Consider the following 27,104-nt stretch of genomic DNA (forward strand, 5'->3'; position numbering starts at 1 on the left):
AAAGCACGTGGCTGGAGGGCAGGAGTCATAGATTTTAAAAAGCATTGATGAGGAAACAAGGTCAACTCTAACTTCAGCACTGCCGTTCACGGCAGTCATCAGACCGTTACCTGTTGTTCACGTCTGCTTTCCTGCACATGCAAATATTGTGTCTGCTTCACGCAGGAAAATACTCTCGGACGCCCGTTTCGCTCAACCTGTTTTACTGGAGAAGCAGGATTTGGATGAGGCTAAATGCATTTAAAGAAAAACACCGTGGTCTGTTTGATGCCTTCAAGCCAGAGCTGGCCTCTTCCTGCTTCTGAAGTCAGCAGCTCCTCACGCTGCAGTTTGAGATCTGTCTCCTGTCAAAAATCAAGTAGTTCATGATGTTGAATGGCCTTTTATACTGGTAAAGAAGTCTTGCTATCTACTTCCTTGTCACCCGCCTCTTTGAAAGTCTAATCAGATCCTTACCAAAAATAAACCAGTCCATGACATGAGACTCATGAAGTTTTTAGGAAATTTTAATTAAAGCTTTACATGTGTCAGTGGTCATTGTTGTTAGTGAGTTCACAGTGCTGAAGAGGCAAGATTCTCATCTGGCTTGTTTTCTCTGCAGCTTTATAGGCAGGTGGCTTGTCATTGAATGCCCCTTTTCTCCTGCATAGTTTAACAACACAGTCTTGTGTTAAAACTATAGGTTTTAATTACAGCAAGAAATGCCAGCAGTTACAGGAAATTCACTGTATAGAAGTGCTGCGACTAAACTTTGTAGTCAAGTGCAAAAGAGCCAAGTTCGGCGTAAGTGCGCTGTTGGAAGCAAACGCCAAAAAATTTGCTAAATTTAGCTATTGCACTGGAAAATTAACCCAGTGACCTACATTTTGTTTCTTACCCATTTCCCAAAGCTAGAAGAAATGCAGAGGCAAAACAAAGGGGTGCATGCTCAAGGCCCGGCAGTCGAAAGGTATCTCCTGCCTAAACTAACTCTGAAATACCTACGCTCGGTTCCTAGCAGGAGTGGAGGTGCTGCAGCAGGGAGCAGAGCCCAGGAGAACCGCCCAAGCTTCCCTGCAGCTGCACGCTGCTAGATCCCTGCTAATTAGTACCTAGTTAAGTTCAGGTAAGTGTCACGTGAGTCGCAATCCCAGCTTTGACTGCTGCGTAGACCTTCATCAGCTGGGAGCGTTGGGGTCACTGTCAGGTGCCAGCTCCATGCTCGGCAGTGCACGGTCAACCTTTAGCAGTACAACCTGTGCATAAAGACTCACTTGTCTCTCGAGCCCTAAAACTGGTGCAGCTGTAGTGGCAGATATGAATTTTCCCTTCCTGTTTAGCAACAAGTGACACCCAGCGCAACTGTCGATTTAAAAAAGCCAAATACAGTGGTAGAAAAATGTGTCCATTAACCAGGTGATAGTGTGCCTTTCAGCTCAGCACAACCAAAGACACAAACCAGCCCCACACACGGCTTTATTCCAATGCTAGACACTATCGAGTGGAAACAAGACCATGTTAAGAGGTGTTATGTGACGGAAGTATTTAGGCCTCATTCTGCATGCCCTGTTCTCATTTACAACGGTGCACAGCAGGGGAGAAGGCTCCCAGTTTAGTTAGCATCACACGCTGCTCAAGTGCCCAAACGAAGGGATGTGGGTCCCGGGCCCCCTGCTAGCAAGTCAGGGTGCGTGAAACATTGCACCTTGATCTTTGCAGTATTTCCAGCCAAATAAGACCACACAAATTCTCACAGTTAATTTACCCCCGTGCCCCTCACTTCAAGAAAGGCCACATGGCTCATTCTGGATTTTGAACACCAGCCTTTCTGTTGCTTTCCTTGCCAGTTTAGAAGTGCGTGGCTAACTCCAGCAAGCCCACGCCAAAAGCAAAATCCGGCCTTAGAAAAAGCTGGCGCTCCTCAATAAACGGTGACTTAACTACAAGGTTGTTCTAGATTTCTTCCACCCATTTCAAAGAGGCCTCTCTCCATGTCCATGGTAGGAGAAAAGGAGCAAAGCAGCCCCTATTACCCTGATCCCCTGTAGACCCTTAGGGCCTTAACAGGCAACTAATCCCACTGTTAACTGCACCCCATCAAGCACTGCAGACGTGTTCAGGATCAGGCTCCCAGACTGTAGTTGCCCCCTATTAAGAGATGGACAGGAAAGGGCATGGGGAGGAGAGAAGCAAAGACTGAGGATTGGGGGCAGCGGCAGTCCGTCAGCCTGGCTTCTACCGGGAAGCACGCTGCAGGGTTTAATCTCCTTGGAAAGCCACGCTACGTAAATCACTGCTCTGTAAATCCTCAGAGAACATCCTACCTCGGGATTACTGAAAAGCATGGGGAGCTGCTGCTGAATGAGACATAGATACTGGCTAAATACTCTGCCAAAAGGCAAATCCATTCCCTTTCAAAGCACTCATCCTAATAACCTCTCTGCTGGATTTTGCTTTTTCTGGTTAAAAGGCACACTTTGAAGTCTTGCCTATCCCTCCAATTTACTGCCTACTACACTCAAAGGGCCAAACCTGTTTTATCCTCCTCTTCATCTACAAGCAGCCACCGCCTTACAATTCAATAACGGTCACTTTGATCACGCTTTACTGTCCTGAAGACGACTGCGTCTTCCCTTAATGCTGAGAAAGCAGCAAGCTGCCAACGCAGCACTTCCGAGCCTCGAATCAGGTTGGAAAAAGCACTTTAGAAAGAAAAGGATAAAGGCAACTTAGTCCTGAGCAGAACTGATTTTTCCAAAGCTGCATCCATCCGCCGGCCAGCCTGGCTCCATGCAGTCTTCCTTGCCCCGATGATCGCTTGGAGGATTAGATTCAAAATGCCCTTTGGAAGCTGGGTAGCAGCAGGACACTTAAGCCTTATGAAAAACTGGCCCATCACAACCCTAAATACACCCATGTACATCTACATACGATTCGTCCCACATCCTACAAACCCACGGTCTACTAAAATGCAGCTAGTTTTTAAAGCACTCGCCTAAAAGGCAGGGCTAAGAGAAGCAGTTACAGTTTGGGGGAAAATGAACCAACACAAAAACTTGGACCGAGTAACGAGGACCAGCACCCTTGTGCAGGGAAGCCCCACGTGTCCGATTCATGTAGATCCAAACCGGACGCAACCCTTTGCAACACACCGCGGGGAACTCCCTCCCATAGGGCACTGCCTCTCGACAGCACGGACCCTACGTTCCAGTGGCTCTCGAGTGAAACGACGGGAGCAACCCAGCGACGTTTCACTTCTTCTCCAGGAAGGGGCTGAAGAGCCCCCACTCGAAGGCCAGCATGGCCTGGGGGTTCAGCCGCTCTTTGGGCTTCTTGAAGTTGTCCTTTTCCGTGCGGAGAGCGCGCAGCACGTCCACCGGATCCGTCTTGCCTGTGAACTTCTGCACGGCTTCTTCCCTGCCAGAAGAAGGCCATTTAGGGTGCTGCAAAAGGTACAGCAGCTCTTAGCAGCCTTGCTGCAAGTCTGTGCAGGATTTTGGCCATCTGTGGCTTCCCCCAAGAGGGATGGGGGCAAAGTCTGCCTGCGGTTGGTCTCTCCCCACTGCCCTTTAACAGGGAATAGGCAACCGGCTGAGAGGGTGCAAACCTCTGTAGACAGGACCGGGCAGGGACGAGATCTCCCCGAGGTGAAGAGACCCGAGAGAAGCCCCCTGCCCTCGCCTGATGCTTTTCCCACTAGCAAGAAGGCAGGGAACGCTGCCTTTTATCTGCCTACAATATACGTCACCCGAGGGCTAAACCCAAGCCAAGCCCCGAGGCCCGCGTGCTACTCACGAGACCCGCAGGAAGGGGTTGTACTGGAACTCGTCCTGCAGCGTGGAGGGCACCGTGGGCAGGTCCTCGTCATCGCGGAGCTGGGGGGAACCACAGGCTTCGTTAGGCAACATCCCCGATCATCGAGCTCCCACGCGGGAAGCAGACGCAGGTGCCGAGAGAGGCCCCAACCCCACGGTGACAGGCGCAGAGGCCGATTCGAGGGGAAACTCATCTAGCGCTCACCGCCCCCTCCCTGCTCGGGGGAAACGGGCGCTTACTTTGGCCCACGCGAGTTTCTTCTTCACGCTTTCGTTCTCTGGCTCCACCTTCAAGGCGAACTTGAGGTTTCGGACGGCGTATTCGTGCCCGCAAAACACCTTCTGCAGCACAAACGGGACAGCACAGCCTTTGCAACACCCACGTCTCTTTAATGCGCTGGGTTTGGCTCAAAGCAACCAGCACGTGCTGGAAGCAGGCTGCCTGAGCCGACGGCGGTAGCTGCGGTACGGGCCTCTGCGCTGGATCTCTGTAGCCAGCGCCCCTCCGGTGAGGACACAACAGCGGACAAGAGCTGCTAGAGGAGAGCTCTAGGCTTGGCGCTCAGTCGCAGAGCACCTCGGGCTGCCTCGTGGACACAGCTCTATGCCCTCAAGCCCAGGACAGGCCTGGTGCCTTGGGGCAGGTCATATCCGCCGGGCTGGCTCGTGCCACACAGGGAAGGTGCTGCCGAGCGGCGTCACCCCTCCCAGAGACAGGCCAAACCAGCTGGCAGGTGCATGGGCTGCATCACCAGGAAAACCACCTCACAGGACACTCGGGTTTCCCAATCCCAGGGGTTGGCGACGTGCGCCCGGGGCGCAGAAGCCAGGCGGCCACCCCCTCTCAGTGTCAAGCCTCTCGAGTGCTTTTCCCTCCCGTGGGCATAGGCACCTTCTTCCAGGCAAGGGGCCGTCTTTGCCCAGCATCCTCAGGAAGGGCTGTGGGACAGCGTGTCCAAGTGACACGTGGCAAGGAGAGACTCCAGAAGGAGCGAGGCTCTCCAAACCGGCCGGAGCCGCCACAGGACATCCTTGCCTGCCTGCTCCAAGAGCCAGGTGGAGACGGAGCAAATCAGAGGGACGGACGGAGCGACCGACCGAGCGCGCGTGGGCTGCCGGGGGGACCACGCTCACCGTCTCCTTCGGCAAAGCCGCCAGGACATCCATCAGGTTTTTGTACATCTGCTCGGCCGTCCCTTCGAAGAACCGCCCGCAGCCGCCCACGAACAAGGTGTCACCTGGGCAGGGAAGATGCATCGTCTCGAGCGAGCGAGCTCTGTCTCCCCACGCCAGCAAGGGAGGTGGGAAGCGTGCAGGCAGAGGGAAGCCAGGGGTGCTACCATAGCCATCTACCCCAAGCTGTCCATCCGGGCACAGACCTGGGACTCGAGAGACCTGGGTTCAAGTCCCGGTTCCACCACAGACGCCTTGTGCAGCCTTGGCCAGGTCGTTTAGTCTCCTCTGTGCCCAGGTTCCCCGTGGGTACCGTGGGGGTGATGCTTCCCTACCTCACAGGGGTGCGAGAGGAGTTGAGATACTCCGGGTCAAGGGCCAATACCTGAGAACAGCGCCGGCGCATCCGGGGAGTTATCTTCCCACATGAAGTAGCACGTGTGTCCCGAAGTGTGGCAGGGGGTGAAGAGGCATCTCACATTAATGTCTCCAAACTGCAGAGGCAAAGAGTCAGTCAGGGCAGAAAAAGCACAGCACAATTGTGTTATTTCTGGTTACTATTTGTATTGAGGTAGCCCCGATCATGGGCCAGAAGCCCTTGATGCTGGTCCTGGTCTGGAAGCACGTGAGAGCCAGTTTCTCACCGTGGAGAAGTAGTTCGTGGTTTGGCCCAGACCACGGTTGCTGAGCTGTGCCTCGCTGACAGCAGCTACACGGCCCGAGCAAGAAACAGGCCACCAAAAGATGAGAGGGGAGAGATGAGAGACGTCCCATGGACAGGCGCAGAAGAACAGGCTCCCTCCCGTTCCCCTACCGGCAATGCCCAAGACACAGGGCAACCAGCTGAAATTATGCTAAGTGGCACGTGGCAATCTCCCTCGTCCCAATGTTTCAGAGTATCGCAGATACTCAGATTCGCGGGCAGGACCATTACAGATGGGGAGACGGTGATTAAGACTGAAAAGCGCCTGTCTTTCTGTGCCTGTAGTACATGCAAACTCAGCTATACGCTTCATCCACATGATCTGTTCTGACCGGAGACAGGCTGCAAAATCCTGATGCAGACACAGCTGGATCTCCCCCCCAGGGCGACGGGGACGGTTCATGAAATGCAACCGGACACACAACTTGCAAGCAGCATCTCCAAGCAAAGCTTTGCAATGTATGCAGGCAGCTCAGCCCCCGCTGCCCCGGTTCCCTGGTGAGACGCTGCCACCTATTGACAGTGGAGAGATTTTTGCTGCTACTTTTTATCGTCATCCGACCTCTTGCAATGCAGGAGATCCCCATGAACACAGGATCCTGCACAGACCTACGCAAAGATGCAGTCAGCAGCAGAGCAGGTGTAGCCCCGCCTGTCTCACTGCTCCCCTCCTAAACACGGGTTCACACCGACAGAAAAAGCAAACGTATTCAAAATAAGTGCACAGCGGGTTCAAAAATAAGCCCCTTCCCATGCTCGCACCCTGTCTGCAACGGTTTGCAACGAGCTCCGAGATCCCCAGCCGACGCAGGAGCTAAGCTACAACACGCGCCGACGTACCTTTAACACCTCGTTGTGAGCCACTCTGTTTGTCAAGGCCCCGATCCGCTCGTCAGCGCCGTACACGCGCAGGTCTGGATACAGCTTCGCCAGCTCCTCGTTCCCTCGGGCATGGTCCCTTTAGACAAGGAGGGAGATTAGCACCTCTGCAACAGACTCCTGGTGTGCTGATACCCTAGGGAGGACGCAGCGGTCAACTCCACCTTGCTTTGTGCCTGTCCTGCTGTTTGTGCCTTGGCATGTGTTTTGTGACATGGAAACTCGTGGTTTCCAAGCGTGCAATCAGCCCTGGGACACGGCAGTTCATCCACGTGCATGCACAGAAGAGTCAGTGATTTTGGACTCAGCCCTGGGAAAGACTAAGCGTGCTCAGCTCCCAAGAACAGGTCGCATCACGTTGATGCAATGACCCTCGTTTACGCGACAACCCTCGTTGACGGGGGATGTGACATACCTGCAGTTCAATAAGGCTTTTGGCGCAGTCTCACAGACCCTTCTTTGCAGCAAGCTGGAGGAATGGGGCTAGCTAGAATTACCATTTGCTGCATATGACATTGGTTGGACAACCCACAAGCAACGTGAGCTATAAATGGGTTGATGTCAGACTGGCAGGAGGCCTGAAAAGGGTTCCCCTGTGAATCTGCTCTGGATCTGCTGTTTAACATGTTTTATTAATGACTTGGATGCAGGAAGAGAGAGTCCGCTGATGCATCCCGCAGACAACATGGATCTAGAGGGGCTGCAAAACACTTTGGAGGGCAGGATTCACATCCAAAGGGGGCCTGATTAGGGGCTGTGGACAACAGGCCAGAACTCATCCAAGTTGCTTGCACGCAGGGTGCTACACAGAGAGGACAAAAACAAACCCTAGATGCACAAATAAAGAACAGGAGATAGATAAGAGTCGGAGGGGAAATGCAAGCTCAGCGCCTGCCAGCAGAGATGATGTTGCAGTAAAGGAAATGCAATGCTGCGCTGCACTGATGCAGAGAGCACAAGACATGGGAGGTGACCGGTCAGCGCTGGTTAGGTCTCAGCTGGAGCACCACGTCCAGTTCTGGGACCACGCACGTACGACGCCGTAGCATACTGTGCACCCAGCATAGCGCGTAGACATACTGCAAGTTGTAGGATGTGACAGCGGCTGACCAAGAAGTAACGAGGCTGACAAAGGTCAGGAGCTCCAATTAGACAAGAAAAGCCTCCAGGATCCAGTATGTTCAGTGTGGAAAGCAGTTAAAGGAGAGAGGGGCTTGCTGCAGGAGGATGGGACTCTCCCTCCCTGTCAAGAGCTGTAGGACTGCAAAAGGAGCTGCCCAAGGACGCTTTGCTGGCGGTCTCCAAGCAGAGCCTGGACAGACGTGGCTGGGATGAGGCAGGAACAGCCCATCCTGCATCCGTGCAAGGGCTGGACTAGATCGGGGCGGCCAACCTGCAGCATAGACACCACAAGCGACACAGGTGGCCCCTGCGAGCGGCACACGGTGGATCGGAAGCATAGCAGCAAACGGGGCAGGGAGCAGAAAGCAGAGCAGCATATCAGGCAGGGAACACGGGGCTGGGAGAAGACAAAGAAGCCATCGGGCAGGGGACAGGAACTGGAGTGGAGGGGACAGGGCTGATTTGTGGCACGCCTGCCAAAAAGGCTGGCAGCCCGCACTGGACTAGATGATCCCTGGGGTCCTTTCCTGCGGCATCAGCCCTTTCATACGTACGGCAGTGCGCTGCTCTGTCGTGCGAGCAGAGATTTGGGCAGACCCACCTCTAACCCCAAGCCCCGTGAGGCAAAAGGCTGCAAAACATCCCTCCCCACGGCACTCACCAGTGGTGATGGGTGGTCAGAATGGCCTTCAGGGCTACACCTTCCTTCCTGATGATTTCCAGCAACTAAAATGAGAAATACAGTCATTTAAGAAGACAGGGAAGTCAGACCCCCATGATCCATCCTTGTAGAGCCTGAACCACATCTGCTCTGTGCAGCGCTAGCATCACCGTGCCGATCCCATGCACCAGCTCTCAGAGACTCTGGATCGTAGGTGATGGGTTCATGCTAACGGCGCCAGGCTGCAAAAAAGAGCGTAGCCACCCCCTGTATGTAAAGGACTAACTGCATCTATAAAGGGCCCCAATTGCAGGAATCGAGGGGCAGGCTTTCACAGCAGCTTTGGCTGGGAAATGCAGCATAGTTTATCAGTCCAAAGGTAAATTGGTACAAGGGTGGTGCTGATACTGCAAGAAAACATAGCAATGAACGTGTGCTTTGCCCTTGAACCGGAGCACAGAGCACACCCTCCGGCGCCAGATTTCACCCCCGTCCTGGGCACAGCCCCGAGAACATCACACAAAGCAACTCGCTCCGCGCGGGAGGTTGCACAAACTCTCGCAAGCCGCCTCGCTGTGAGATCCACTCCGTGTTAACACGCAATCTTTGCCAGGTGCAGCTCCAAACAGGCACCCCGTTTTAACCCTTCCTAGCACAGATGAGAACAGAGACAGCACGGCAGATTCGCACCTTACAGACCAACTTAATTACAGATCGATACAGTTAATTTAGCGTAGTCTCGTTTAGTCTACAGCGGGCAAATCTATCCTGCCTTCGGGGTAACACGGTGAACTACCTCTTGGTCGCAGAGACACTGCTGTTTCGAGTGACCAGTTCCACGTCCCCTTTTGCAATTGCATTTTATGGCCCGCTTCTAAATGTCTGCAAACCCCTCCCATGCCACTGAAGGCTTCTCCAAGGTGGGTAAGTCCAGTGGGTGGGAGAAGGGGCACTTTTTAAAGCCAGTGTAACGTTCCCTGTTGATACCAAATCCTCTGGGCTGTCCCTGATCAGGTTATGAAATTGGTACGATCTTTCTGAGCCAGCATCGGTCGCTGCCAAGACGTGCGAGTTCGCCTCGACACAGGCAGCGCTTGCTGTGGAGGAAGGGGCAGGCGGCGTGGGGCTATAACGAGAGCACGGCGCTCACACTGAACTTCCCATTAGGTGCAATCACTGCAAGCGCGGAGCAGGCCGCACAGATCGGCATCACTGCTCTAAAGCCACCGACAAGTCGTTAAGGGGACGAGGCATTCCTCCCTCCTCTTCTTCACCAGCGGTACAGCAAATGCAGAAGTCACAAGGCTGGCTTCAAAAAAGAAAGTGGAGATCACGGGGTTTAAAATGAACTAGCGGGTTCTTCTCGTTCGCCTCCTGGCTTACCAACCTGGAGGACTGGGCTCTCAGGAAGAAAGAGGAGCAGGCGGTTTCACTGGGGTCTCTCGCACACATCCAGGAGCTGGGAGACCCCAGGTCACAGGTGCTGACGAAGCCGGCGGGGCTTAAGATGATGGACACATGGAAAGCTTTACACATTTCAGGTGGCAGCGCTCCTGAAATCACATTTGCACACGTGTAGTGGTGCTGACACTGCGCGGCACCCTCGGGAGAGTCTCCAGGTTGACGTGGACCCCGGTTGAGACCCGCTGCGCTCCCCACTCGCCCTGCTCCTGTGCTAACGCATGACCCTCCGGCCTGGTGTCCCGGCGCCTCCAGGGAAGACAGCTGACCCCACGCGTTGTTTTCTGCTCGGGGTTTAAAACCAGGTTTGCTTGCTCTATGAGAGGACTACAAAAAGGCTGCCCCAAAACCTAACCATGGGCCATGAACCCTCAACAACAGCATCACTTAACAACAGGCAACTGGAAACACACCCAAAGGTCCCGGTTCCCAACTAGATTCGTACCCCCCTATAACTATAAATGGACCCGCTGGCTCTGGATTCAAACCGGAAGCTTTCTGCCGCACCGCCCTATAAAATCCTGATTCAAGGCAATGGGTCCAAACGCAGCGGGAGGCCCAGTTACCCTCTTGGGAACGGCAGCGTCCACAGCGACCGCCTCCTTGGTGCTTTCCTCAATGACCAGGTACATGTAGTTATCTTCCAAGATCGAGATCACCTTGACCTTCATGGTGCGCAGAGGGCGAGGCCGAGTGCACGGGCTGCAGGGGAAAACCAACGCCGTCAGGTCGGGCTCGGGCAGAGCCGGCTCCCGGGCAGCGCTGGCTGGCTGGGCACAGCACCCGGCCCCCGGGGCAGCTCCTGTCCCAGGGGCGCACGCCCCCACGCAAGACCTCGCTCCAGCCGGTGCACAGCCCCTTGCACCTGCATTCAGCCCCCCCTGTGCACAGACCTCTGCACCCGTGCATGGCCCCCTCTGCTCACAGGAGACCCTCCCACCACTGCACAGTCCCCCGCCCTTGCATGCGACAATCCTCCCCCATGCGAGACCCCCCCACCTGTGCACAGCCCTGGGCCCTGCCCCTTCATGCAATCCCCTCCCTCATGCGAGACCCCCCACAATGCACAGCTCCTTGCACCCATGCACAATCCCCCCTCCCCCCTGCACAGCCTCCTGCACCTGCATGCAACCGCTCCCTAAAGTGAGACCCTCCCCACCCATGCAGGCCCCCTGCTCATCCACAGCCCCCTGCATGCAACCCCCTCCCCCATGAGACCCCCTCACTCCTCCACAGCCTCCCCCCCACGAGAGCCCCGCACCTGCGCACAGCCTCCTATCCCCCCACCCATGCACAGCCCCCTGCATGCAACCCCCACACCCATGCACAGCCCCCTACCCCTGCATGTAACCTCCCCACCCATGCACAGCCCCCTGCATGCAACCCCCACACCCATGCACAGCCCCCTATCCCCTGCATGCAACCCCCACCCATGCACAGCCCTCTGCATGTAACCCCCACACCTGTGCACAGCCCCCTACCCCTGCATGTAACCTCCCCACCCATGCACAGCCCTCTGCATGCAACCCCCACACCCATGCACAGCCCCCCTACCCCTGCATGTAACCTCCCCACCCATGCACAGCCCTCTGCATGCAACACCCACACCCATGCACAGCCCCTGCATGTAACCCCCACACCTGTGCACAGCCCCCTACCCCTGCATGTAACCCCCACACCTGTGCACAGCCCCCTACCCCTGCATGCAACCCCCACACCCATGCACAGCCCCCTATCCCCTGCATGTAACCCCCACCCATGCACAGCCCCCTGCATGCAACCCCCACACCCGTGCACAGCCCCCCACCCCTGCATGCAACCCCCACACCCACGCACAGCCCCCTGTATGCAACCCCCACAGCCCTGCAGTCCCCTACCCCTGCATGCAACCCCCATGCACAGCCCCCTGCCCCTGCATGCAACCCCGCGGTGCGCACCCCCGCTACCTCCTGCCGCCGCCGCCGCATGCCGCCTCCCCCGGGCCGAGCCGAGCCGAGCCGCCTGCGCAAGCCCCGCTCCGCTCCGCCCCGTCCAGCCCCGGGGCCGGCCCTGCGCGGAGCAGCCTCCGGCTCCTGCGGCTGCCGCAAGCCGCGCCCCTGCCCTGCCTCCACCGGCCCCGCGGGCTCCCTGCTCCTCCCTCCCTTGCAGCCCCCGGAGCGGGGGCGGTGGGAGCCCGACTCAGCCCCCGAAGCCCCTTCCTCCCAGGCTGCCCGGCCCTTTGGGGGGCTGCCAAGCCCCCTGGCCGGGCAGGGAAGCAGGACAGGGGTCTAGGGCGCCCCGACATCCTTTCCAGGGTGGTTTCTCAAGCCTTTCTGGGGTCTTTGCAATCAGGTCCTCTCTCTTTTGCACTCCAAAAAAGTCCAGCGCCACTTTTGGGCCCCTGCTGCCCATCGCCTCCATTGCACAGTTAACGGGTAACTAGCGGGTGACCTCTTGACCGGCAGCAAGTTCAAAGTCACCACCGGCCATGCGTGCAAAGTAATTCTCTCCCTGCGGGAAGGACTGTCCTGCTGTGAACCAGAGATAAGGGACTATAAAGCTAGTGCTTGGAAATGTGGCTGGTTTGTCTCCAGCTGTGACTTGAACTTGCAGCCAGGATTTGTGTGTGTAACAAAGGCGGAGAGGGGTTTTAGCAGGACTCGGAGGAGCCTGACGGGGCCCAGCCCCGTGCTTCACATCCGCAGAGGGTTGAACTGGAAGTAAGATGACTGCTCCCTCCTATGCAAACACTTCTACGTGGTTTAATTAGGAAACCACACGACACGTGAGAGCGTGCTGCACCGAGACCCAGGACACGTGGGTTCCCTCGTCCACACCAGCCCTTTCTCCCTCCTCCTGCTGCCTCCTCGCCTTGTCCTGTGAACGGGACTGTTCAGACAGCCAGCGCCACGCTGCACCTATGCAGTGCCACGCTCTACATCGTGCAAACACGCGTGTAAAACACAGCGAGGACCAGCGAGGGTAATTCAGGACTTTAATGCCAACTCAAAGCGATGCACTAAATGTATGAGAGAGAGATGCTAAAAATAGCTCTGTTACAGCTCTCGGTAGCCTTTTCATAGCGTCAGAGTCAGTCCTGGAAGCACCGACTCTGCACAGATTAGCTCAGCTACTGGAGAGGCCGTTCAGCGGGCTGGAGCCTGGCAGCATTGGCCACGGTTGTTGCAGCAGCCTGTTCCTTCCTTCGTCTCTGCAAGCCCCGAACGTCCCAGGTTTCCACGCACCTCCTGACATGCCGCAGCCATGGCACCGTCTTGCTTCTTGGCTGCAGGGGATGTTACAGGCCTGGCTGCAGGGCTCAACTCGCTTCTCCGGCAGCCACCCACTGCATCTGTGGCCTGAAACGTTTCCAAGTCAGCGTGATGGTCATCCAGGCCACGGGTACCTCGGATCCGTCAGCGGGTCAGGCTGAGTCTATTAGCATGCGGGATCGTGATGATGAGCAGAGCCAGGGTCACGCTCAGACGTGCAAACTGGCAGCGGAAGGGCACAGCCAGGCTGGAGGAAAGCTTGCAGGCTCAGAGACGGCTCTTCCCGGGATCCTGATCACGTCCAGCCTGTGAATGAGACATAAGGGCGGGGGGAAAGGATAATGTCTTTGGCCTACACAACCCATAACCCAACCATCGTGTTCCCGAGCCAGCCTCTCTCCTGTCCACGCTCTGCAAGACCCAGCCGTTTGCGGAGCGGCCTCCAGATTACAAGTAACATCATCCAGCTACGCCACACTCAGGTTTACGGCTCCACTCGTCCACCCTTGGGCATCTGGTACAAATGCAGGCTGGTCCTTCAAAGCCGCTTTGGAGGGGGAAGGTTTTTATGCTGAAATGACTCCTAGTGTTTTTAAAAAAACACTAGTTTTTAAAGAGCCTTCAGTGACTACAAAGAGGTCTCGCGCTTTCAGGCCCCAAAAGACATCTTGATCCAACAGCAGAAGAAAGGCGTCATCGTAACAGCAGCGGAAGCATCCGCATTCAGCGAGCGCGAGGGAGCAGGCTGGTAGTGGAAGGGGCAGAAAGAGAAGATCCTTCATGCCTGTGAAAGTGGTCGTAGGACCAGCACCGTTTCTTCGGCTAGTGCTGCCCTGGGCACTCGCTCCTTAGGGTATGCAGGGCCTTGCCACAATCCAGTTACACACTCTCAGCTTTGAGACTTAGCAGCTCAGTGAATTAAGTGCCACGCGTGTTTAGGGACAGCAGGGAAATCAGAAAACGAGGCTGGAAGGGAGCTCAGGTCACGTCTAGTCCGACCCCCTGCTCCAAACAGGACCGGCCCCAGCTACATCATCCCAGCCAGGGCTTTGTCCACCTGGGCCTTAAACACCTCCAAGGATGGAGACTGCACCACCTCTCTAGGGAGCCTATTCCAGTGTTTCACCACCCTCCTAATAAGAAAAATGGAGCAGCAAGCATCAGTTAACAGACTGCAATCCCGGAAACAGCAGTAGGCACCACTTCCACCTTCCTTGTCAGGTAACTAAATTCAGCAGACGAGCAAAAGAGACTCATCGTTGCTCAGGTTCAACTGTGAAGCGTTTATTGAAAATCATACATGTGTCGACAGACTTGCAGTCGGTACCAGTGCAATCAGAGACAGGAGGAGAACGGAATTAGCAGCCCGGTCCGTTAAAATGCAAATGCTGACTGTGTGCTCTGCCTTACCCCTGGGGTCAAGCCTCACCAGCAAAATGCAAGCTTTGCCCAGCCTCTTCCTAACGCTCAGGTCCTGCAAAGAGTCCTCCCTTCTCAACTTGCTTCTCAAGCCTTGTGGGCACCGTAAGGACACAGCATGTGCACCAGAGGACTCGCAGGTGTTGCAAGCCAGTGCGTTCAAATGGGAATTTCCATCTTTGCTGATGCAGGGAGCTTTAACAGAGTAAATAACCTGCTCTTACCGTGTGCTGCATGGTTCATAGTCTTAACAGCGAAGTGGAAGATGGCGAGTGCAGTAGCAAGGCAGTCCCTCATGTGCAGGGATCTCAGAGCATCTTAGAAACCGGCCGCAATTCCCCAGAAGGTAGGGAAGCATCACATGCAGACTGAGGGAGGCAGGGGTGGAAGCTCTTGGAGATTAGGGGCTTGTCCGAGGTCAGAAACAGCCCGGGTGGGAGCTGGGGCTCCCCTGCTCTTCCTTATTCTGAGGAAAGCATCGCTTTGCCAATGGCGAGAGGGAACCAGGTGAAATACCAGCTTAATCACCAAGTTGAACCCGCTGTGCTTTAAAAGCAGTCTACACAGTTCCCATCGAGGCTGCTGGCACTGCTAAGCCAGACAGCTGGATGTGCCATTCATATCGTGAAGGGGATGCTGCCAGCCACGTGGCTTAGGGAGTCAAAACGAAAAGCAGGGAGTCGTGTCGTGTGCAAACAGACACACCGAGGTTTGGGGCAGCTTCTGACCTCGGACCAGAAGGTGAACGTGCCCAGCCTGGACTTCCCTCGCATGGAGCGGGACTCCTTCAAAAGCTGCTGCTGGGAAGGTAGGAAGCTGCAGGAACCCGAAGGTGAAATACCAAAGATCCAGCTTCTCTCGCTGACCCCAGAGAGCCGACAGCCACTCTCCCAAGACAGCTGGGGCCTGAGCTTCCCTGGGCAAAGCACGGGTTATTAATGCTCCGCTCTCTCAGCTGGAAAGGTCAGGCAAGCTAATATCGTTAAGCTAAAGCAGCATCTACTTGCACCGTGACTCATCTGGCCACACTGGCGGTAGCAGCCCTCTTGTAGAGCTCAGTATCTATTCAGGTTTTAAGACCCGCGTTTATTAGTAGACCTTTCGGGGGTCTTACTGACACATCAGCTGAGCGCCGATAGCCTGGCATTAATACAACCTCTGCAAATTTTACTTTGGGGAGGAGTGAGCTACAGATAAGCCTGAAAGCAGTTAACAGCTGTCAATAAAGGGTGCAGCCTCCCAGGCTAAGCACACACTGGCTTCAAGAGTTACCACAACCTCAAACGTACAGAAGCAAAGGAAAAGCCACTGCAACATGAAAGGACAGCTCAAACCATCCCGCTGTGCCATTTCTAGAGCCGAGCGAATATCAAGCAAGCGATGCGGCTGATCTAATGAATGAGACTCCAGACTGATGATGGCAGAGCAAGCGTTGCACCTGGACCAGGGGACTGAGCAGCTCAAAGGGATAGAAGCAGAAAGACAAAAGGTCATGAAGCAGCTCTTCAGCCCTCTGTGTAGTGATGCACATCCCCAAGACAGACTTTAAATGAAGCGCCAGGGCCCGATGGCGCTGCAGCCCTACAGAGGAGACACCGGAGCTTTGCCCAGGGCCCTCAACATCGGTCTTCTCTTGACCCTCCCTGAGCTAAATGCTGAACGTTTGGTAAGTGATCTGTGCATGACCTCAATGCAAGGGACACAGCTGGGAAGTCAGGGATAGAGGGATAAATATTCTTTATCATCTTATAAATATGCTAAGGAACAGCTCAACAAGAGCAAAGTGCTTTTTTTTTCTTTTCTCCTTTAGACCATTTAAAAAAAAAAAAAAATCAAACCCAAAAAAACCCAAACCAATCCCTAACTACACACAACAGAAGAAGGAGCGTTCTAGCGGCTAAACGTGGGAACAGCTAACTCATGGTCAAGCCGACAATAAAGTGTTTCAAGCAAAATACTCAGTCTCTTGGCACCCGGAAGTTATCTTTTTCCTTTCTGATGGCTCCCATTGTCCGAATAGGGTCGGTTTCCCTGGCATGCTGCTGGACCGTCTTCTCCCTGGCAGAAGAGAAATAAAGACCGTGCTTTCATTGCAATAAGCCACATTTTGCGCTGAACCCGCTGTAGCTCGGACAAAAATGCTTTTGTAATTGAGAACTGGGTTCTCATTCAAGCTACCGAACGTGCTTCCTGCTGTTATATTTGCAACGTATCTGCTCACAAGCTACTTTTATCAGTCCCTAAAGATCCAAATGCTTAGAGCAGTTTCTTTGGGCTAACGAGGACAGCCCACAGTTCAGAGCCGTCAGAGTATACAGCAATCCGAAGAATTTCTGAAACTGCAGCCGCTAGGCAGGACAGCCAGCCGGCAAGCCTAGGAAGCAAAGCTGCTGAATGCAGCCCTGCACCCCCTCGAACATGCCTGCTGAAAGCCAGAAGCACGAATGAGGAATGCAGCTGCTCAGCAAAGCAGATGCATCGTTTAGCAATAGCGTCACAAATTTCCCCGGGCTCTTCAGCTAGCCAGGCCCTCCCCTCGAGCTCTGCTGCAGTCAACTTCTCCCAAGGAAAAGGAAGAGGAGAAGCCACAGGGTGAAACAATCGTGCAACACCAGGTAATGCTGCAGAATTGGGAGATCTTTCTTGCTCGTCAAAATTATCTGAAGGGACATCCGTGCTTCCATCCAAACTGGGACCGGCCAGCCGAAGGAGCAACAAGCTTAACAATGTCTCTCCTTGAAGAGCAGACACGCGCTGCTCCACTTCCTTACCGCCCGCCAGGCAGCACTCGTACCCACGACCCGCACCCCCCTACCTCACTCGCATGAAGGGGTTGTATGCAAACTCTTCTGCAATAGTCGATGGGATGGTTGGTTCGCCACTGTCATACTTGGCCTATAAGGAGGGAAAAGAGATTTCTGACTACTGCCACCAGCTCCCTGGGTTAGAGAAAAGCAAGCCCAGAACATGACCAGCTGCAGCCTCTGAAGCCTGAATCCCTGTTCCTGTCTCGTCACCTTATAGCAACACTGGTCCACCCCCCGCCGGTCCGGCCCGTCTCATCAGGTCACCTGGATGCCCAGGAAACCTCGTTACTATGGCTGTTACGTTCGTTCCAGCCCTAAGAGATGGGCTGGTGCAGGGGTCACCCTGAGTCCCACCCCAGGACAGGCTACTGCCAAGAGACGCAGGATGATCGACGAGCCATGAGTGCTGTGGAAGGGAGACCCCGACTCACCTTGGCCCAGGCGAGCTTCTCGTGGACAGCTGTATTGTTGGGCTCGACGTGCCGTGCAAATTTCAGGTTGTTGATGGTGTACTCGTGCCCACAGTACACTCGCTGCGGAAAGGAGAGAGCAAAGCACTGCTTCATTGCCACCGATATTCTCACTCGTAGCTCGAGTATCTCCCCCCAGGGTCAAGGGCAAGAACCCCCTCCCTCCAAGCACATGCGGCATCCACAGGGGGCTTGGGTGAAACGACCCCCAAGGTCCCTTCCAACCGCAGCCTCCTGCCGAAGGTACCAGAGAGTCATTCCCCTGCTTTGAGCAATAGTATCACCGGGCAGGGATGGGGCTGTGTCTGCCCTAGCAGTTCACCCAAGCCCGGAAGAGCAATGGATACCGTCTCAGGCTCCAGGCGGCCCAGGACTTCAATCAGCGCTCGGTACATTTCGTCCGGGGTCCCTTCGAAGAACTTCCCGCAGCCAGCCACGAACAGCGTGTCACCTGCAAGGGAGGGAACGCAGTGTGACCGGGCAGTGTGCTGGGCAGTGTCGGGGCTCATCATAGCTCCCGAGACAAGCCAGCGGTCTGCACAGAGATCCAAGAGGCAGGGCTAGGAGCAGGTGTCTGAAGGGAAAGAGGAAGGTGCCTAAATGGATGCTGACAAGAGCCCCAGAAGGAGCGGGTACAAGTCAAAAGCCTCCCACCTATTTAAGAACTGCCCTTTGCTGGGTCAGACCGTACCTCCATCTGCCCAATCTCCTGCGTTGTGCAGAGGTTGGAAGGGGAGCAAACTGGGTGTAACCAGGGGTTTTCCCCTGTTCCTCTCTCACTGGCAGCCTCCAGCACTGAAGGTCTAGGAAGCTCCAATTCAAAGGCTGTCTCCCTACCTCCCACGCTCAATAGCTCCTGATGCCCCTTTCCTCCAAGACTTTGTCCAATCCCTTTTTGAATCTGGCTAAACTTTCACCTTCTACCACCTCTGGTGGCAATGAGCTCCACCCTTTAGTGACTTGTTGTGTGAAGAAGAACTTTCTTGTGTTAGTTTTAAACCAAATGCCTACTGGGATCGTGTCCTGACTCCTATTTCTCTCAAGGCAGGACCTGAACCCACCGAGACGATGTGCCAGAGCCTCTCCCTCTAGCCCAGCGTTTCTCAACCTGTGGGTCACGACCCAAAAGCAGGTCACAAGAATATATGAAAAGGTCACAAACAATCACGGGAAAACATGTAAAATGTGAATGTCGCTTGGGAGTAACGTAGGGCCACATGTTGATATTGCTTTTAATGTTTTCCTGTTGATACCAATTTCTGTCTTTAAAATGAAGACAGTTGAGCTGCTTTAACTCGTGGTATGTAATAAGTATTTTGAGGCCAAAATATTGGTGTGTTTTCTACTTAAACTATGGGTCGGGACTGGCCATCGATGTTTACAAATGGGTCCTGGTATAAAAAAAGTTGAGAACCACTGCTCTAGCCCACACTCTCCCTTTCTGGTAGGGTTTCATTAATGAGACAGCCACAACTGCAAAAAAGCAAATACTGAATTTTGTCGCTAACCCAGAATTTGACCCGTAAGGGTCACTTTGGCTCTGGAAAAGAAGGGGGTCCAGATTGCAGCACCGAAACCTCTGGGGTATTTCTGAGTGTTGCCGTTGTTCCACTCAGTCTTGTGACCCAAGGTAGATCCACTCCATTTCATTAGAAGCAGGTCTTTTGGCCCCGGGCACGCTCAGGGCTCCAGCAGTCAGGGGAAGACAAGCCAAGGGACAGCCCTTGCATCTGTGCGCTCGAGGCCGCGGGTAAAAGATGCCTCACCTGTGAAGACAGCAGGCGGCTCTGAACTGCTGGGCTTCGTCACGTAGTAGCAGATGTGTCCCGAGGTGTGGCACGGGGTGGACAGGCATTTCACGTGAAGGGATCCCACCTGCAGGGGAGGCAGAAGAGCGGCGTGAGTCTGGGACGAGCATTTCCTAATCGCTCTAAAGTGTGGACGCTAGAGCAGGGCAGCCTCTCTCCAGGGAGGTGCTCACACAGCAGACTGGGAAGACAGCGAGGGCAAAGCAGAGCAGACGTAGCCGCTGAGATGGCACCGTGCTCGTTTACATGCCAAGTGACTTGGCACCCAGCTGGCAGCAAGAGGGAGGCCAAAGCAATGCCCAGGACAGGGCCATTAATCATGTGAAGATGCCTACCTTCAAGTGCTGTACATGGGGAGTCAGCTACACCCGGTCCCAGCGCCAAACCTCACACTAGCCAGGCAATGGGGCCTCTCCCACAGACACATTAACACTTATCTACATCCACAGCGTCTCCCTGGCCCCCCTCCCCTGCCAGGCATCTCAGACTAGCACTTGTCTGAGATAAGCAGAGACCAAAACTTCTGTGCGATCCCGTAACAGCAGTGTCTTTGACAGCCCAGGCTCCAAACAGAGCTGGTAGAGAAGCCCGCTGCGTGGGATACAACAAGAGCCACATAACACCACCAACAACAATACTATTATTATTAATACTGCCATTATTATGATGATGATTGTTTCAGGGGTATAGATTGTAGCCATGTTGGTCTAAGGACACAGGCAAACAAGGTTCTTTGGGTAAATCTGCTATCTTTTATTAGACCAACTCAAAAAGAAGAATGTTTTCCAACTAGTTGAGCTGGTCTAGTATAAGACAGCAGATTTAACCCAAAGAACCTTGTCTGCCTATTGTCAATGTTAACGTTGTTATTAGTATTGATAGTATTACTGTTATCAATATTGTTATTATTGCTACTATAATAGTTATTATGTATTTGAACATAGCTTTTTTCTGCTATGTATTTCAGGTGTTAAATGAATAATAGCAATCGTAGCCATTATTAGTATTATTATTTAATAATAATAGCTCCAGTTAGTAATAGTATTATTAGTAGTATAATTATTATTAGTTTAATGCACGCAGAACAGCGGTGCCGAGTTGCCGCTCCCTGCCCCAGGTGCTGCAATAAAACAGCCCAGCAAAGCAAGGCTCAGCTGTGTCCCGAAGCCCATCAGGTTGGCCAGTGTTGGCAGCCAGTGGCACACAAGGGAGAGCTGTGACCAGCTTTGCAGCCAGCTGCCTTGGACTCTCCAGCCTGAGTGACCTGGATACCCGGCCAGCTGGGTCCATGGAGCATGGGCTGGAAGGAGGCTTGGAAGCCAGGCGTCCTGGGGTACGAGAGCCGGGGATGCTCTGCATCCCCTGCAAGGGCAGAGCACGAACGAAGCGAGAGACTAGCACTTGCAGGGTCAGCTCCCAGTCCGCTTCCCGGTGCGGGCTGGCAGATTCGGCGCCATTACCTTGAACGAGGTCAGATGCGACACCTTCTGAGTCAGGGCTCCGACGCGGCTGTCTCCCCCGTACACCTTCAGCCCTGCTTGCATCTTCACCAGCTTCTCGTTGCCTCCAGCATGGTCCCTGGGGGAGCCAAAGGGGCAGGTCGGGGGGCTGCAAACACATGAGTTGCTCCACCTACAACTTGACTGCCTTTCGGGCCAGTATTTTTGGTCAGCTCTTCATCCTCCAAGATGGGAGAGTCCCCATCTAGTAGGGCTGTTAATATATGCAACTCAGCACCTTATCCTGTCCTGCCACTTTGTGCAGCACAGCAGCTTCATCAGCGATACTGCCATGTGCCTGCGGGTGTTTATTCAGCCTCGACCACCCCAGCAGCTCCGAACTCTGTCCTGTATCCAGCATCTCTTGCTCTATCGTACGTGGCATGGCACTGCAGATGCTAAGTGCATTTCTCACCCCTTCATGCATCCCCCTAGAAACTGCACAAACACAAGCAGGCTGGCCCAGCAGTCAGCAACCTCCAAAGTCTGAGGGCTGCACTGATTCTCTCTTCGCCACTATGGAGCAAGGAGAAGGCAAAAAGAAGCCAGTATCTGTGATGCTAGCAGCCAGCTGTCTATCTCACTACACAGCTTGATCATCTCTTCCAAGAGAAGCCTCCTTGCATTTCATTTCCTTACTGCCAGAGTGGGCTGCAGCGCCGTCAACAAAAAACACCGTCTTGAGCCTATTACAGCCCAACTTAAAATGAGAGCGATGGACACGAACTCCCTTGCAGCGAGACGCCACCACCAGCCCGACCCGGCACAGCCACTTCTCCGTTTCCTAGCCTTAGGGATAGACGCTCAGTTCTGCAGACTCAGCCTCCCACAACAAGAAGCGCAGGCCTGCGACCAAAACGCCGCATCCCTTATGCGTTCTGTTGGCGTCCGTCCTTCTGCCTCTGCAGCAGATGCAAAGTGCACCTACTCTAGCGGGCTTGAAATCAGGTCTTTCAGGTCTGGCAGGGAGACTCAGCATAAGGGAACCCAAGTCTAGGCAGGTTGGGGCATTTCCAACCAGCCCTGCCCTTTCTCCTCTGGGCAGAACCTCTAGTGAAGGAAGATCTGGGAGGACAACCCTTGAACCAGCCTTTGAATGAAGAGCTGCTATGACAGAGGAGTATCGAGCCCTGCATAGCAGCAGTAACAACAGAACTGGGGAAGGGAAGGTTACCAGTGGTGATGGGTGGTTAGGACTGTCGTCAGCTTCACTCCGTGCTTTTGGGCAGCCTCCAAAACCTACAAGGCGGCACGATATAAATATTAGAATCCATAAAAAATGACGTGACATCCAGTGGGCCGCTGCGTGCCGGTAGCGACCTTATGGGAACTCTGGATGTGCATATATCACGCTTTCCCACTGGCTTTGCTGGGAACCCTGAGCAGGCCACGAGAGCCTGTGAAACCCTGGTGCATAGCCAAGGAAAGCCGCCTTAATGCTGCTGGTGATGGGATTTAAAAGAAGCCCTTGATCTCTGTGGCAATGAGAAACCACCCTTGTTTGCATCTGTGAAAAGTTTTGAGAGTCCCTGGCCGCGTCTTCAAGGAGAAGCAAGCGCCCTTCCCTGCACGGCTGGGCCGGGCAGCATTGCGAGGGCTGGCTCCCCTTTCATGAAGCAGCGAGAGCCCGTAAGAGCACAGAAAGTGCCATACTGGGTCGGACCAATGGTCCATTTGGCCTCGTATCCTCTCCCCGACAGAGGCAGGAGTGGGTGCTTTAGGAAGCCCCGTGAGACATTACCTTCTGGGGCTGCACGGGGTCAACAATGGCAGCCTCCTTGGTCTCCTCGTCGATGAGGAGGTACATGTAGTTGTCCGTGAGGGCGGGAAGCAGCTCCACCTTCATGTCGGCCTGCGTGACCGTCTTGGGCTTCCTCAGCTCAAATTCGGTGTGGAAGAAGCAGGCCCACAGCGGTGCTGAGCCTGGGGACAAAAAAGGCACAAGCGAACCAAGTCAGCGCAGCGGGGGGGAAGGAAAGAGGGGGATCCCGCGGCTCTGGGAACTTGTGGGGACCAGGGGGAACCCCCAAAACAGCACCAAGCAAGCAGGAGGAAGCCCCGAGTGACCAGTGAGAGCGTGGTCCCTATCTCCACAACAGTGTCTGAGACCTGCCACCTGCCCGAGACTCGATAGTTAGCCTGCTCATGTGATACAGAGACTTGGCCTGTGCCCACGTCCCCAGTTGGAGCTTGATCCTGCTAATGCAGCGTGGAGGGGTGACAAGGGCAGACAGAGCTCACGGGCAGCACAAGCCAGGTCCCTGCACGCTCGAGCCACGATAGGAAGGGAGCAGGCGCGCAGCTGTTTCAGAGCAGAACCACGGGGCCAGTGCGTTTCCTGGAGGCCTTGCGGTGACAACGCTGGAGCCGCTGCACGACAGGACAGGCTGGGGGAGAGACCAGCGTCCCTTGCAAAGGATGGCCAGTGCCACGCACAGAGCAGGCTGCCCCGGAGGGGGAGATCTCACATTCGCTGGCTGCAGTCGCCTGGAACTGGCATTCTGCTATTTGCTTTGGGGTAAATGTTTAATCAGATCCAAGCCAAGGAGCAGATTTCACATGGAAACAACACTGGGGTCTTGTCCAGCCCCAGGGCCTCGATCCCTGGAAAAAAACAACCAGGCAAGCTGCAAAGGAGCAGCTGTTTCAATGGTGGAGCGGAGATGATACCTAACGCGTCCTCCCCGTTTTGAGGCTCCTCTGATGTACTGGCCTCCTTACGCGTTTCAGGCCTTCTATGGGGACGTTGGAAAAGGGAAACCACAATAAATTCCAGTGAAGAGGATGCACAGTCTTACTCAATTTATGAATTACAGCAAGAGCTGAGATCCTCCCTCCCCTCTGTCGAGGACCAGCACAACACAGAAGCACCAGCCGAGACCAGGCCCCGGTGCTCTACTCTGAACCCACATGATAAGACAGTCTCAATTAACAGGGGAGAGATGCTGCACAGAGGTGAGGAGACATGCCCAAGTGCACACACCAGGCCAGTGGCAGAGTCCCAGGAGCCCTAGTTCCCAGCCCTGGATGCTTCCCTTAAGACAAGCCCTGTGCCCAGAGGCGAGCAGAGGTGCCCAGCTTCTGGAAGAGGCTTCAAGCATGCACACACAGCGAGAGCAGAGTCCCGGCACCGCTAGCTCGGTGCCAGAGCATCCCACACATACAAACACACTTTTAAAAATAGGCAAGCAGCTGGGCTTTCTTTTTTAAAACCGGGGGGTATTTCAAACAAACCCCAAGGCATATTTAGCACGCAGTGCTTTGAGTACAAGCCACACCGGGCTTCGTAAAATGAAGTGCCAGGAGGAAGAACAGCGGGCACAGGCTTTTATCACATCTCCTCCCCTGAAGCGTCCGCTCTCACCCTCTCTCCTCCCCTGCCTGGGGACTCGTGCCCCACAAGGACAGCTGTCCCGCCACCCAGTGCCCCTGCAGCGACAAGGGGAAATATAGTGCTGAGCAGCCAGGGACCTGAGCTGGGGCAGCCCCGTTCGCCGATGGAGCGGGCACTTCCCGTTGTGTTTGCACGCTGCCCTCGTTACGCTGATACAGCGCGTTCCCAACGCTATCGTTACCCTGACAAAACACCGGAGCCAAACCGAGCTACCTTGCCCTGATCTGCTGACCCACTTAGTCTGAAGCCACGCGTGCCCCGAGCAGTCTTTGCGAAGCGGTGGAAGCAACGCTGTCCCAGCCCTGCCCGACTTCTCCTCCCATCACCGCCAGCACTTGCAAGCTGCACAACACGGGATATGTTTTGTACAGCCCCAGCGCCTATAGTCAGGGGATCGGAAAATAAAAAGCCGAGAGTTTTGCCTGGCACTAGCTCCCAGGAGGCAGAGAAATGCCTGCAAACAGATCCCGAGAGATGAAAAACCAGATGCCAAAGAGCCCCTGTCAAAAACCCACAAAAAACCAAAAGCCCTGAGGATTTTTAAAGCTTTTCTCGCGTTGTGTTGGAGGCTTCACATTTGAACATCTGAAGTTGGCACCGCTGCATCCACCCAGATGAAACGTCTCCGGGTCCCAACCTACAGCTCCCTGCAGCGAAGCTGTGCTACCAAGTTCCCCCGTGTGCTTTGGGTCTGATCTGATCCCAAAAAAGCCAACGGTTACAACTCCGAGGGACGTTGGCATCAAATACCCTCCCGAGGGAAAGCTCCGGTCACGCGTCTCCATGGAAGACAAACATATCGTCTTCATATCGGGGGCCGTGAGAGCAGCACTGCCCAGCAAAGGAGACAGCGGTGCTGCTATGCTGTGTTGGATCAAGCAGCTGGTTTTCATCCGCCAGCAACAACCCCAGCCCTAAAGCTCCTAAGTCGTGTCCCAGGCGGGAAGGACACTTTACAAGCAGAGTCTATGAGCAGTTTGGAGACATCTCCATCGGAGAAGAGAAGGAGACGGGTGATAAGTAGCAGCAAAATGTAAAAGAGAAGCTGGAGCGGAAGGTGTAGCTCCCGTCTCGCTCCAGTTTGCACAAAGCCTTTCGCTTTCCCCTGCGCCTCTGCCCTCTTTCCAACACGATACGCGGGAGATTAAAGATGAGCAGAAGAAAAGAGGACGCACGCTGGCTTGCACGACCGCAAAGAAAGCCCAGGAGCATACATGCCACAAAGACGACACTCAGCATCAGATGAAGAACACGGCCCTACCTGCCGACCGGTCCTTTGGAGCAGGGGAATCCTGCTTTTAAAACAAACGAAAAAAAAGAACAAAACAAGCTGTCATTTGCAGGCGGGGAAAGAAGTTACGTCATTCAAATGTGTCGGTTGGAGAGAGAAGCATCCCCACACATCCCCAAACTTTATAGCTCTGCTCGACCGGCAATTAGCTACCGAGAAGTGCAATTACACGCAGTTTTTAGGACTGAGGCTTGCGTCACCCACTCGTTATTCGCCCCCCCAAGAGGTTATTTTCCTGCGGTGTCAGCACAAACAAGGCAGCATCCTCGCAGCTTGGAAACCCCCCCAATTTCCAACCGCATTTGGGACCTCGTTTGCCAGGATCACCGACCGCTCTCGGGCAGTCCCAGGCACCGGCGCTCCCCCGGGCGCGCGGACGCCGCCGCGGCAAAGCGATCCGAACGCCCGACGTCACGGCATCGCTTTCGCCGTCGCGTGCCGCGCGGCACGATCGCTGCCACGGTCCGACACGGGACTGCGATGCCGCGACACGGGTCCCGAGCGTGCCGTTGCACAATTTCCCCCGCGTCGTCGGCTCCCCTGACACTGTCTGCAGGCGGGGAGGGCAGGGCTCTGTTATCAGCGCGTGCGTGTCCGGGGTGTGTATCACGCGTGTGTGTGTAGACAGGGCGGCTGTCAATGTTACCGGGCGTGCATTTTGGGAACTCGACGCAAAGCGTGCCAGGCCGCACCGCTGGGTGCGTTTGGGTCACCGCGTTTATCCGCGGCCCAGATGCAGGCCCTGCCCGTCTGCACCGCACACATCACACCCGCCCCGGCTGCTCGGGTCACCTGCGAGCCCCGCGCCTCGCTCTGCGGGCCCCGAGCGCGCACGGGGCACCCCACGAGAGGCAGCCGGGGGCACAGCGGCGCCAGGGGGTGAGCCGGCTCGGGACGGGCAGGGGAGGGGAGGAGGAGCCGGGCAGGGACGAGGGAGGGTGAGCCCGGGAGAAGGAGCGGGGCGGGCGGGCCGGGCCGGCCAGGAGAGGCAAGGGAAGGGAAGCAGCCCCAGGCAGGAGGCCGCCCAGGGAGGGGAGCCGAGGGCCGGGCCGCACCTACCCGTCGCCCGGGCCGCCGCCGCCGCCGCCGCTCCCCTGGGCCGCAGCAGCCGGCGGACGGCCGCCAGCATGGTGCGGTGCAGCCCGGCTCTCCCCGCCCCGCGCCGCGCCAATGGGCGGCCTCCCCTCCCCTGCGGCCCCGCCCCACACCCCGCCCCGCGCCAATCAGCTGTCTCCCCCTCCCTGCGGCCCCGCCCCACACCCCGCCCCGCGCCAATCAGCTGTCTCCCCCTCCCTACCCCCCCCAACTCACACCCCGCCCGGCGCCAATCAGCTGTCTCCCCTCCCTGCCCCTCCCCCGACCTACACCCCGC

At 55.4% G+C, this 27,104-nt stretch overlaps 1 protein-coding gene across 4 annotated transcripts; it reads right to left on the minus strand.

Moving 5' to 3' along the window:
- Nucleotides 1-490: 490 nt before the first annotated feature.
- LOC102562743 (hydroxyacylglutathione hydrolase-like protein) lies at nt 491-26,894 on the minus strand. 4 transcript variants are annotated; one of them, XM_059716455.1, is made up of 17 exons: nt 26,792-26,838; nt 25,703-25,736; nt 22,789-22,970; nt 22,222-22,286; nt 21,009-21,126; nt 19,507-19,615; nt 18,088-18,191; nt 17,702-17,803; nt 17,279-17,358; nt 16,437-16,521; nt 8,333-8,397; nt 6,511-6,628; nt 5,353-5,461; nt 4,929-5,032; nt 4,035-4,136; nt 3,775-3,854; nt 491-3,396 (listed from the first exon to the last, which is right to left on the minus strand). In XM_059716455.1, exons 3-17 carry the CDS (start codon nt 22,891-22,893, stop codon nt 3,231-3,233), a joined length of 1,512 nt encoding a protein of 503 aa, XP_059572438.1. In that variant the 5' UTR covers nt 22,894-22,970; nt 25,703-25,736; nt 26,792-26,838; the 3' UTR covers nt 491-3,230. The 4 variants fall into 4 exon arrangements, with proteins under 4 accessions (XP_059572438.1, XP_059572437.1, XP_059572439.1 ...); XM_059716454.1 differs by lacking the exon at nt 25,703-25,736 and having other exon boundaries at nt 26,792-26,894; XM_059716457.1 differs by lacking the exons at nt 491-3,396; nt 3,775-3,854; nt 4,035-4,136; ... (3 more) ...; nt 8,333-8,397; nt 25,703-25,736 and adding an exon at nt 12,751-13,350 and having other exon boundaries at nt 26,792-26,892.
- Nucleotides 26,895-27,104: the final 210 nt, after the last annotated feature.

The sequence above is a fragment of the Alligator mississippiensis genome, chromosome 13, assembly GCF_030867095.1.
Source record: "Alligator mississippiensis isolate rAllMis1 chromosome 13, rAllMis1, whole genome shotgun sequence".
NCBI lineage: Eukaryota > Metazoa > Chordata > Crocodylia > Alligatoridae > Alligator > Alligator mississippiensis.